The following is a 13,626-nucleotide window of genomic DNA, read 5'->3' on the forward strand; positions in this document are numbered from 1 at the left end:
TTACTTTCTATGTTAGGGAGGACATGAGTAGAGAAGCATTCTATGAGTTGAAATTCCAACAATTTTATAGTGCCTCGCGAATTCTCTTTGGGTTGAATTATTACAACATTTTAACCAACAACATTATAAGCTAATTTCTTCAAGCAGATAGAGCAAGGGCCGCTACAATTGCTTTAGCGTTAGGTCTCTCGAGCCTTTATGGATGACTTACATGGTGAAAAATAAGTTCAGAATTCAACTATTAAGACTGTTGGGATATATATTATTAACCATGGATTTTGGTTTGGATATAGTATTTATTATGGAACAATTGTTTATTCAATTTGAATAAAGTTTTAAATAGATCATATATTCGTTTGTGTCCTTTACTTATATAGTAGATGATTTAGTGTATAGAGTTTAGCTTATACACGGAAGACTAAATCATCGGTTCTTATAAGTATAAAGATCATGTTCACAATCTAAGGATGGAATTGGACAAACCATCAGGAATGATTGTAGCACAAGATTAAATATAATTTATCTTGATTATGGGAATGGTTTAATTCTGATTTCTTGTGCTAGTACATTTTGTATGTATTGAACGGACCAAGTAGAGATAAGTATTTTATACTGACTTAATAAAGTAAATTCTCTAGCCATTAAATGTACTTATACTCTTAGTCTTGATATAATTATTATTATTTGTGTATATTATTATTGTTTTGATATATTAAAAGGCGAGATTCTTTCGTGAATATGCCTGGTAAATTGTATAATAATGATATACATTGGCAAAGTAATAGTTAGTTGATGGAATCCATGTCTCGGTCTAGAGATCGATGATACACCTTTATGAAAGCTTATAAGTTTTCATGTGTAAACCCTGCAGGTGGATTTTGTATCCGTCACATGAAATAAATTAAGCGAAAGTCTAAAGGAAATAATCAATAAATTAAATTATCAGTAATTTAATTTATTTGATTAGTATCTGAATCTTAACATGAGGAGTTAAATAAGGTTTAATGGAAGAATTTCGAAATTGACTGAGGAGTGGAGTTACGAATTTTTAGTGGAATAATTCATAATTTATTATGGTAGTATTAATTTGAATATTTGAATAATAATATACACAACTAATAACAATTATATCAAGATTAAGAGTATAAGTACATTTAATGGCTAGAGAATTTACTTTATTAAGTCAGTATAAAATACTTATCTCTACTTGGTCCGTTCAATACATACAAAATGTACTAGCACAAGAAGTTGGAATTAAACCACTCCCATAATCAAGATAAATTATATTTAATTGTGCTACAATCATTCCTGATGGTTTGTCCAATTCCATCCTTAGATTGTGAACATGATCTTTATACTTATAAGAACCGATGATTTAATCTTCCGTGTATAAGCTAAACTCTATACACTAAATCATCTACTATATAAGTAAAGGACACAAACGAATATATGATCTATTTAAAACTTTATTAAAATTGAATAAATAATTGTTCCATAATAAATACTATATTCAAACCAAAATTCATGGTTAATAATATATATCCCAATAATCTCCCATTTAAATTTTTAACCATGACAATTATTAGAATATACTATATCTAAATGCATGGTTAATAGTATATACCCTGACAAAGACGCCATTGGAATTAAAGCTCAAGGCAACAAAGTTGTGAGCCTAAAAAGCCTAGAAGTAATCTAAGGAAGCCAGGCTATAACAGATAATACTTGGGAAAAATCAGAAATAACTAGATTTATAATTAGTAATTGAATATTAGTTACAGTTTTAAAAGTAATCGAAATTTAGCCACTTTTTCATGTAAAAACAAAATCTAAATAAAAACACCCTGAAAATTTCCAGCATAGTATGTTGGAGTTCGAATTTTTTACGTATGAGATTCCAGCATAATGTGCTGGAATTTCATATTGTGCCGGAATTCCAATATAATATGCTGAAAGTTTATACATAGGAGCTCCACAATCCAGCATATTATGCTGGAACTTTTCATGTGCTGGAGTTCCAACATAATATGCTGGAAGTTTATCTGCATGAGCTCCATAATCCAATATATTATACTGTAACTTTCTGTGTTTCAGCAAAATAATGGCTATTTTTTTAATGAATTTACAAATGCTGGCTATTTTTTGATTACCAGTTCGAAAACTGGCTAGCCTGTGCTATTTTCACGTTGGATTTGACAGTAACAATAATACAAGTGTTAACACCAAATTTAACGTTGTTTGGTTTCGAAGGAACACACATAATCAAACTGTTAAATTAGACCTATTGATTTGACCACAACCATAATGACTATTTTGGAGAAATGACAAACCTAATGTAATCATAATAGTCTCTTTCTTGATTAGTAACCTTTCTATTATCAGTTATTTCCTTCAAACCTAATGTAACAATAATGATAAGAATTCAATAACGAGAATAACAAAAAATATCCAAATTAATTGACTATGCAATTATCTGGAAATAAAATAACCTATAAATTTCTTGTATTTATTCTACCCTCACTGAACACTGGGTAAATGACTTTCACTACCTAACTAAACACAATAATAACACAGAAAAAAAAAAATGAAGCCACCTTTTTCCTCTTCTCTTCTGTTAATATTACTACCTTTTGTAGTTCTTGTCATTTTAATGTACAGTGAAGAATTCAGCTGCATTTTGTGCCAGCTTGGTCCCCCAGTTTCCAGCCAACAACACATTAGTGAGTAATTCCCATGAACTTTTACTTTTTCTTTCTCTTTTATTTATCTATCTATTTATTTAATTTTCGAAATAATATATCATGCATGTTTGTTAAAAAAAAAACAGTTTTGTTTGTATATCCAGGTATGATAACCAATCTTAGTATATGCATATGTAACATAATATATGCATATGTAACATAGTTTAAGTTAGGGAAAATGCATAATTACCCCCCTATCCTATACCCAAAGTTCCAACTACACACTTTTTCTTCACGGGAATCCTAGTACCCCCTAAACTATTTTTTACCTTAATATCTTGGACCTTTTGTGCTGAGCTGGACTGGAACCCCAGTTAAAATACATGCGGTGTAGACACGCGCATCATAAACCGATGGGCCCCCCATTCCATTTCCCATTTTATCTGGTTTTTATCTCTTCATTAAAACATAACACAAGACAAGAGACTATCTGAGATCCAAAAATTTCCCCCATTCTTCACTGCACTCTTCGATCCTTTAACCAAATCATCAAGACATAAAAAAATTTCTTTGTTCTCTTGCAATTGGATACTAACAGATCTAAAACAAGTATAAAGCCCCATTTTTATGGTTTGATTCAAGGAAGGGGGGGTCAGATTCGAAGGTTAAACAAAAATAATGTTCTAGAGTTTTTCGTGTATCGATTGAAGGTCAGATTGGAAGGTTAAGCTTTTTATTCGTCACTATCCAAGAGCAAAGGTTAGTTCTTTACTGCATCTAATTACTTTTGTGTTAGTTTAGAGTTTTAAATTTTTTTAGCCATTGCAATTTTGTGATTGGCAGATTAAATTTGAGGTTTCTTGTCTGAATGTTAACCTCAGAGATTCGATTGTGCATGGGTTCGGTGAAAACTTTTGGTTTTTAGCAAATAAGTACTTTTCTAATACTAGTATCTACGATTTGTCGAATTCTGCTGAATTTGTTTTATCGATTTTTTTTTTGCTTTGTTTGCATATAGGTATGAGTGGGTTTGCTTTAATAACTTTAAGACTATATCATGGTTGTTTAACCAAAAAGTAGACCGGTCAAAGCTTTATTTTAGAAGAACTCGGGTTACTGATAATCAAAAAATAAAATGAATAAAAGAAATTGATTTTGCAAATAATAAGATGAACAGAAGAAAGCAAAGTGAATCAGTATATTCCGATGATATTTCGTGTCCCTACAAATGATCAGTCTTCTCCTTTTTATAGCTATTTCTAAGATATACGTTTTGCCTCTGTCATAATAAGGCTATTATAGACAATTAAAGGCATTTAATGTTACGTTACAATGACAATCATTATAATTCAATACAGATTTTCTAACGTTTTCAGCATTTAATGCTTATTAAATACTGTATCCGTTCTCTCTTATGCTGTCAGATTCATTCTCCTTAAATCTTGGACTTAAATAGGTACGAACACCGAGTCTTTTGATTATCTGCCCGTGTCTCTGCTCGTACCTCTGCTCGTATCTGTTGCAACTCGTGCCTCTTTGATAATCATCATTCTTTTCCCAGCCTTCGTGTCATGACATGTCATCTTTCAATTACTTCAATATATATAAACTCAATTTTTCCCAATACAATGGTGGGGTCTTAGAGTTTGGAAATGGGGACCAAAATATGTTGGTGGGGTAATGAGTGAATATTTGGATGTTGATGTAGATACCCTATCCTATTTTGAGTTGAAGGATTATATTAAAGAATTAGGGTACAACTCAAGTTGTAAATTTAGTATTCGGCCACCTAACTGTGGCATTTTAGCAATTGGTAAGTCTTTACAACATGTGGATGTTTTGGAAGTATATATATATATATATATATATATATGTGCACATGCCTGAGGAGGAATCTTGTTCAACTTTTAATAAAGGGGCTGCTTTTAATGGTTCTGCTGCTCCTCCAAACACTGCTGCTCCTTCAAACACTGTTGTTGCTCCTTCAATCAATGCTGCTGCTACTCCAAACACTACTGCTCCAAATACAGCTGCTCTTGCAGATCCAATTGCTGATCCAACATACACAACAGCTGCTATTTCAGATCCAGAATCTTCTCCAACTGAAGATTACTCAAGTGAAGATGGATCTGATGAATCAACTGAAGATAGTGCTGATTCTGATGAAAGTGACTTCTTTGGGGGGGGGGGGGATGATTATGGCAGTGATGTACATGAGGAGAACATAGAGATTAGGAAGGAAAGTAGGTCATTTCAAAGGATAAAAAGAAATGAGAAAGCTGTTGTTGATACTAAAGATGTACCATGTGGTGATGCTGGGCCAGATATTGGTTTTGATGAGATTGAAACATGTAAAAAAAGTGTAGAAGGCAGGCTAGGTGGTGATGAGCCATATTATCCAAGTTCTTATGCTTGTAGCTTTGAAACTGATGAAGATGAATGTTGGAATGAAGATGGGGAAGACAAGAAGGTAAAGCTAACAAAAAGGAGATCCAGAAAAAAGAGTCAAACGAAGGAATTTACAAAAAAAAAAAAATCACTTACCTCTTCAAACCAAAGAAAATTGGAAGTCAAAACCCACCTTCAAAGGTCTTGAAAATGGCTGGTATAATGGGGAAGAAGAACGTTTTATGTTTAGAATAAGGGGTCTTCCAAATCAACTTTGAGAACGACACATGTCCATTTTTTATAGGCTAAAGCCTTTTTATTTAATTTACTACGCGCTTGGGGAAGGTGCGTTCACGTTCCAGTCCAGCTCAGCACAAAAGGTCCAAGATATTAAGGTAAAAAATAGTTTAGGGGGTACTAGGATTCCCGTGAAGAAAAAGTGTGTAGTTGGAACTTTAGGTATAGGATAGGGGGGTAATTATGCATTTTCCCTTTAAGTTAAGGTTCAAATGAACTCACACTATCCCCCCTTGCTTGCATACTGATAAAAGAATAAATTCAAAAACCAATTCTCTTAAACTAAAATCCAAACATTAACCAAAAGTAAAAAAAAAAAAAAGGTAAACTTTTTTGACATGTATAATTTGAATTGTGTTGGTAGAGAAGAACAAGGAGAAGTTATCATTTGCCATAGGAGATACAGAGGAAGGATGCGATGTGTTCAGTGGGAAATGGGTTTGGGACGAGAATCGGCCTTTGTATGAAGAATCAGAGTGTCCGTACATAACGCCACAGTCGACTTGCCAAGAACATGGCAGGCCAGATAAAGACTATCAGCATTGGAGATGGCAACCTCATAGTTGCTCTCTCCCGAGGTAAAATTCTTTTACATTGTCGATATATATGTACTCCATATAGAAGTTGAACTTTTATGTATGACGGATTATGTTATGAATCTATTGGTCATGTATAAGTGAAACTTGAACATGAAAGTCTCGATTATTTTTAATTTTGGGTATTATTATGTTATTTGATTAAACACTTTTAACCGATCTTCTGTAACCAAAACATCTTGAAGGGTTTCTTACGTTAAAAGTTGGTATTTTATATCTCTTTATTTTCGGTTTTGCCTCTTTCTCGATATAACAATTCGTGCTGTATAAATGGCAGTTTCAATGCGACATCAATGCTAGAAACACTTCGGGGGAAGAGGATGTTGTTCGTAGGCGATTCGTTGAACAGAGGACAATATATTTCCATGATTTGTCTTGTTCATAGACTGATTCCTGAGAATGCTAAATCCATGGAAAATGATGGTAATTTCGCCATTTTCACCATTAAGGTGATCATCAGTAGCAAATTTTGAACTTGCACATTTAAATTTTATGAGTACATTTGATTAATAATATATATATATAATTTAGCTTATGTTTGATTTCAAGGATTATAATGCAACGATTGAGTTCTACTGGGCACCATTTCTTCTGGAATCAAATTCTGATGTTGCAATCACACATAGGATCGTTGAAAGAGTTGTTCGAAATGGTTCAATAAACACACATGGGAAACATTGGAAAGGGTCTGACATAATTGTGTTCAATACTTACCTTTGGTGGCTGAGCAATTTCAGTGTCTTGTAATTTCTTTATGTCTAAGCACTTTCTTGTTCTTTATTTACGAGTTTTATATTAAGTATTTAAATTCTGGATCCGTTACTATTTGCAGGCAAGGGTCTTTTGATGATAAAGTGAAAGATATAGTGGAGGTGTCCACAGAGGATGCATATCGCATGGTAATGAAGAGTATGTTGAGTTGGATTAAAGAGAATATGGATCCAAAGAAAACCAGAGTCTTTTTCACTAGCATGTCACCTTATCATGAAAGGTTGAGTAAAACAATAATCTCCCCCCCCCTCCCCCCTCCCTACTCCTACCCTACCCCCCCCCCCCCAAAAAAAAAAAAATTTCTCATCTCCTTACCTTTTTGTATGCTATTTTTGGTTTAAAGAAAAGGAAAAAGAGTAAACAAAGAAAAGGAAAACGTAATACACTCTAAGTTACTTGGATAATAGTTTGTTGAAAATAAAACAAAAATTAGGAAAAATGCATAAGTTCCCCTATGACCTATAGCCGGATTCCCAACTACATACTCTACCTTGCGGAAATTTTATTACCACTTGAACTATTTTAATGTCAAATAAATTCACCCTTAAGTACCACAACCAAATTTTCGTTGGGCGGTGAACCATACTTTTGACACATCAGATTTCATTATTAAAAAAAAAAAAGAAGAAGAAAACAAAACCCTTTTCTTTTCTTTTCCTTTATCTTTTCTCTTCTTCATTACTCCAATCACTACCAACAAACCGAAATAACAATGATTCTCTCATATTTTTCTTTTTCTGCTGCTACACTTCTTTGAATGGCTATTAATATGGTAGAAGATTATCGGATGGTGGCTATATGTGATTGTGAGTGGCATAAAGATGTTGGATGTTATAATTAAGAGGTGAGTGATGATATATAATATGAGTATAAGTGTGTCTGCTAGATTAGAAGAAGACTTTTTTCAGTTAAAATTTCAACGCCTCCATTTTTTCCGGCGTAGGAAGATTTTCCGATGATGAATTTTTCCCCCAAATCTGAGTGTATTTTGCTTTGCTTATGAATAGATCTTTTTGAGAGTTTAATTTGTGTGTGAAAAGTATAGAAAGAGGAAGAAGAAAAACAGAATAAATGGAAGAAGAATGTTTAGATAAAGTCGCCGGCGAGTAAATATCCACCAGAATTAGAGAAGAAACGAAAAAAAGAAGTAGAAGAAAAAGACAAATAAAAAGGAAAAGAAAAAAAAAGTAAGAAATTATATATCTCACTAAGAATGTAAAAAAGCAAAAAAGAAAAATCTAGAAATCGTTTTTTCTTGCTTCTCACTCTCCTTGAGAGAGTGAAACACACATGCGCTACCATGTAAGCTTTAAGGGTGCAAATAATTCTATTTTAAAATAGTTTAGGGAGGTAATAAAATCCCTGCAAAGGTAGAGTGTGTAGTTGGAAATTCAGCTATAGGCGAGGGGGTACTTATGCATTTTTCCCAAAAAGTATTTAAAGTTTGAAGTTGGAAAAGAGTATTTGGAATTACCAGTTAGGTCATGGTCTACATATATAATTTTGGGTTATTATATCACGAGGAGTTAACCTATTTTTCTTATTTTAAAAATAATTACTGATCCAAAAGTTTATGTGACTCGGTTTGGAAGAAATTAAAAATAAAGATCCATAGTTTGTAATATATTAAAAAAAGGGGGACATTTGGTGCACAAAGTATCCTGCATTCATGTAGGGTCCGAGGAAATGTGGTACCCCAAGGGGTGTGATGTAGACAATCTATCCTAATACAAGTATTAGTGACTGCTTTCACGGCTCAAACCCATAACTTATAGATCACAAGACAACATTAACGTCGCTCCAAGGCTCTTATTCAATATGTTCAAAACAATATTTGATAATTTAGAGTTTTGCATTTTCCCTTGAGAAAATAAGAGTATCTACTCTTTGTTTGGCAGGAGCATAGAATGGGGAGGTGAACCAAATAAGAATTGTTTCAATGAGACTAAAATGATAGAGGATCCAAATTATTGGGCAACAGATAGTAGAAAAAGCATAATGCAAGTGATTGGTGAAGAATTTGGTAAATCAAAAGTTCCCATCTCATTTCTCAACATCACTCAGCTCTCAAGTTACAGAAAAGACGCACACTCGTCAATTTACAAGAAACATTGGAATCCATTAACACCAAAGCAACTAGCAAACCCTTCCAGCTATGCTGATTGTGTTCATTGGTGCTTGCCTGGGCTTCCAGATACTTGGAATGAGCTTTTATTTGCCAAGCTTTTCTACCCTTGAGATTAATTTTACTGAAAATTGAAGGATGTTGTATTATATAACGTTCTCAAGATGGATGCTTGATTTGGGACAATATAGTTGTACTAAAAAATAATATCCAGCAAAATATATATTTCTATACATATTTTTTATATATTTGGCTAGGGAATGTAATATTTTTGGCCGACCGACCAAATATGTAACTTGCCCATAGATTTATGGGGTACTGAGAGAGAAATGGGGTGCGCAATTATCTAATTTAAGGGCTCATATGTACTGTTACGCGGCGCCTTCCTGAGATTTCTTAGAAGGGCAACATAAGGCTAAGCAACCGATATGCGTGTATTTACTATCCGCCAACAGGGATCCTGTCACGCCTCGAACCTAGGCCTGGACGTAACACGGCACTCGGTGTCTGACTACATGTGACCGAGCGAACCAACTGGCTGACTGAATCAACATGTGATATCATTACATACTAAATGTGGAAGATAAACTAACACATACTAATATGTTGAAAGTCGGAATGATAAAAAAATAAAAGTGTGGAAACACTAATACAAGTCTGAAACATGTTTGTAGCCAACATTGCTTAACACAAAAAGCTTGTGACTCTGTCTAACTGTTACTCTAGTCTATGAAGCCTCTAATGAAGTACTGAAAACACTGACTGTCTGAAAATACAAAAGACTGTAAGGTAATGATAATGCCCCGAAAGAACTGGGGATCACCAAATAGCTGGTACGAGAATCCTAGCGCTCTGAATCATCAACCTTTAAATCATTACTTGGATCATGAGATGCAGGCCCCGGGCAAAAGGGACGTTAGTACGTTTGAATTGCACTGGTATGTAAAGCAACTGAAAGAAAGAATTATAAATGCTGAAACTGAAACTAAGCTGATAACTGAGAATTGATAATTGATAACTGAAATGATAACTATTGAAACTAAAACTGAAATGATAACTAATAAATAATAACTGATAACTGAAATGATATCTGATAATTGAAATGATAACTAATAATTGAACTGAACAAAGAAAGTAAGGATATGAATACTCCCTCTTTTGAATGATGAACAACCTGTTTATCTAAATAAGCTACAGCCTCGGGCCCAATATATATGTGTACAAGCTACGGCCTCAGGACCAAAAATGCATAAAGCATAAACTACGGCCTCATGCCCAAACATGCATAACGCATAAACTACGACCTTAGGCCCAAGTATGCATAAATCATAAAAACTACGGCCTCAGGCCCAAATACAGGTGTTCAACATTTAGGAACTGAGAATCATACTGAAATACATGATGCTGAAATTCTGAACCACACCGAGTTACATGATACTTGAATGCTGAATAGAGCTAGACTGAGACATGTATTCATTAACTGATTATGAAAATAGAAACTTCAATTGCTTATGACATACTGAGTAGTCTAAGCTGAGACTCATGGGCATCAATCCCAAGTCTATATTGATTATGCATTGGTTCCACAACGTTTAGAATGAAAGTCATGAAAGAGTTATGAAGCTAGAGAATAGAAGTTCTACGACTATTTATGGAACTAAGGCATAATCACTTTCTGACGAAACTAGTAATAGTCATAATGAATGGGACGTAGGGAGAATCATAGACATTCCCAAACGTATAGAGAGTTAGCCTCACATACCTCAATTTTGCCCCTTAGTGATACTACAATGATCCACAATACTAAGAACCTTCAATCTACAATAGCAACATCCAATGGAATCCAATAGTAGTAACAAATTCCACAACTTAAGTCATTTAGGCATATTATCAAACAACTTGTAGGCATAAATCTCTACATCTCATCACCATATAATTAGTTCATCTAACTACCACCATTCATCAACAATTTATCCCACCATCATGATTAACCAATTTATAACTTCCAACATCACATATATGACCATCCATGCACACCCAACCAATAAAGTTCCATTAAATAATCATCTTTCAATCTCTATAATAGTTGTGTAATTAAATTGGGAACTTATGTTTTCCAATCATCATACCAAGAGTTCCAATACTTATTCATACTCATATTTCCTTAATAATTCCATACATGTAAGTGTAAGGGTGTAGGATTACCTTTTTGGAAGAAATCTTGCAAAATCCTCCTTTGAGTTCTTGAAGAAATCCCTTGAAGATCTAAGTATTTTATGTGTAGATTTCATCAATACTACTGTATAAATGATGGAGTTCACACCAAGACAATAGGGATTTCTTACCTTGAAGATGGGAGGGGTTGGAGGTCTTGAGAGAGTGGAGGAAAACCCTAAAATTCGTCCAAATGAAGTGGGGAAAATAACCCCCAAAGGTTTTATATCAGAATAGGGTCGGGTTAAAGAAAACCAAGATTTGCACAGTTGCGGCGCATGGAGCACCGCGTGGGGCAGCGCGGTAATGAAAAATGTGTCTAGAAACGAAATTTGGAAGTGTTCTGTAAATCTACAGAGCCGCGCCGCATGGGGCGGCGCGGTGGTATAAAATTCTGCCAGCGTTTGGTAATTTGGTCATAACTTCTGGTAACGGTTTGAAGTGTTAGAAACTAGACTGCAAGATCTTTCATTTGATAGATTGTGAATCACATAACACCTTATATAAATGTAGATATGCTCGTCCAAAGTGTGGTCTTATGCGTACTCGTTTGGAATTTTAGTCTATCATGTAATTTTCCAACTTGGCTTAGACTTAGGTCTCTCCTTGGACCCCAAATCACTTATGATATGCCTCGTACACTTATTATCATAACCAATTGATAACCATCACATTAATACTCATTTAATGCATCCACAATTGATTTAAATTTATAGGGTATTACAGATCCCCTCCGTATGCTAGACGAGATTGGTAGTGCCGTACGAAAAAAAAAATGTCAAGAGCAATTGAGAGAATAGAAAAGAGAATTAAGAATAAAAGAAAGCTCGATTGAATTAATAAAAGCTATTGCAAAAAAGCAACAAGTTGTCGAGGGGGAGAAACACCAGTACAGAGAATTGTTTGATTGTTAGAAAGTTTGATTGCTTGATTCCCCATAATAATGCTTAAACAAAATAAACCAAAGTTACAGGACTTGACATAACTAAGCTGGAGAGACATAATGAAAATACATGAACTATATTTATAATAGAAATGACTTAGATTCCTACAAAGAAGAAGCAGATCCGTTGGCAGCAACCTTGTCTTTAGCGTCATAGTTTGCGTGCGCGGCGCTGTTAGCATTTGCCTGTGGCTGGGCACTGGCGAGGGCTATCGGTGGAGCAACATAGGCACAGGCACGCTTGTCACTTGGCGCGGCCAAGACCACGAGGCCGTTCATGGCACTAGGCATTGGGAGGCTTGCCAGGATGCCATGGGGCGCGTCCAAGGGGTCATGGGGAATGGCTAGAAAGTCGCCCATGACATTCTCTTCCACCTGATTTGGCGACGTCCTCGATACCTTACTTGCAAGATGACCTTCGATTAGGCTCATATAGGCTTTGTGATTTTTTCCCCTCTCCCAAGTATTCTCCTCTATGTCACACCCCTGCCATTTCACTAGGAACTCTTTGTGATCATTCCTTGAAGCATGAATCACTCGAACATCGAGATTAGCTTCTACCCCGCCTTTTCCCAGTTGAATTAGGGCCTCGAATACTGGGTATTGTGAGTTGTCTCCGTGAAGGATCCTCTGTGTCTTCCCGAAAAGGTTTCAGAAGGCTGACATTTAAGACTGGAGAATCTTCCACTAGCTTGGGGTATCCACCCGGTATGCAACTTTCCCAATGCGCTTCTCTATGGACAAGGGTTCAATGTACTTTTGAAATAGGCGAGGGTCATTGACCCTTGCAAACAAGTATCTCTTTGGGATTTTCACTATCACCTTGTTCCTACTTGATATTCCACAACGCGATGATTTTGATCAGCATGTTTTTTCATCCGCTTTTGGGCTTTGACAAGATAGCTCCGCACTAACTATGAAATTCGCTTTCATTCCTTCGAGAAGCTAGTTTCTCGAGAAAACTTTGACATGTTTGGGGCATTCACAGTGTGTGGGAGTAGCAGTTTCTGTCCGATAACAATTTCAAAAGCGCTTTTGTTTGTACTAGAGCTCTTTTGTAAATTGAAACCCAGTTGCGCAGCATCTAGAAGCTTCACCTAATTCTTCTGCGATCCGGTAACAAAATGGCGGAGATATTCCTCCAGCATGACATTGAACTGTTCCGTCTGGCCATCAGATTGCGGATGAAAACTTGAACTTTCGCTCAACTTGGACTCGAGGCACTTGAAGAGCTGAGTCCAAAAGTAGCTAGTGAAGTGAGAGTCGCGATCAGTAATGATGTCTTTTGGCGGGCCCCAATATTTGACAACATGAGAGAAGAAGAGTTGAGCTGTATCTTCTGCTGATATATATTTGGGGACTGCTATAAATATAGCATATTTGGAAAACTGATCCACCACAACCACGATAGTCGTAAGATCTCCGACTTTGGGCAATTCGGTGATTAAATCCAGTGACACGCTTTCCCAAGGTCTCTTTGGAACAGGCAGTGGATCCAAGAGTCCCGCTTGTGTCAATCTGTCCGCATTGTCTTTCTGGCATACTAGGCAAGTCTTCACATACTGAGCAACTTTATCTGCCATTTGAGGCCAATAATAAGCATAGCGTAAC

At 35.4% G+C, this 13,626-nt stretch overlaps 1 protein-coding gene across 1 annotated transcript; it reads left to right on the forward strand.

Annotated features, from left to right (window-relative positions):
• On the forward strand, positions 4,561–9,100 carry LOC109225920 (protein trichome birefringence-like 33). The gene is made up of 6 exons (XM_019390726.1): positions 4,561–5,151; positions 5,736–5,944; positions 6,240–6,411; positions 6,512–6,705; positions 6,795–6,953; positions 8,632–9,100. The coding sequence occupies exons 1-6, from the start codon at positions 4,561–4,563 to the stop codon at positions 8,969–8,971; spliced, it is 1,665 nt and encodes a 554-aa protein (XP_019246271.1). The 3' UTR covers positions 8,972–9,100.

Source organism: Nicotiana attenuata, chromosome 5, assembly GCF_001879085.1.
Source record: "Nicotiana attenuata strain UT chromosome 5, NIATTr2, whole genome shotgun sequence".
Classification (NCBI taxonomy): domain Eukaryota; kingdom Viridiplantae; phylum Streptophyta; class Magnoliopsida; order Solanales; family Solanaceae; genus Nicotiana; species Nicotiana attenuata.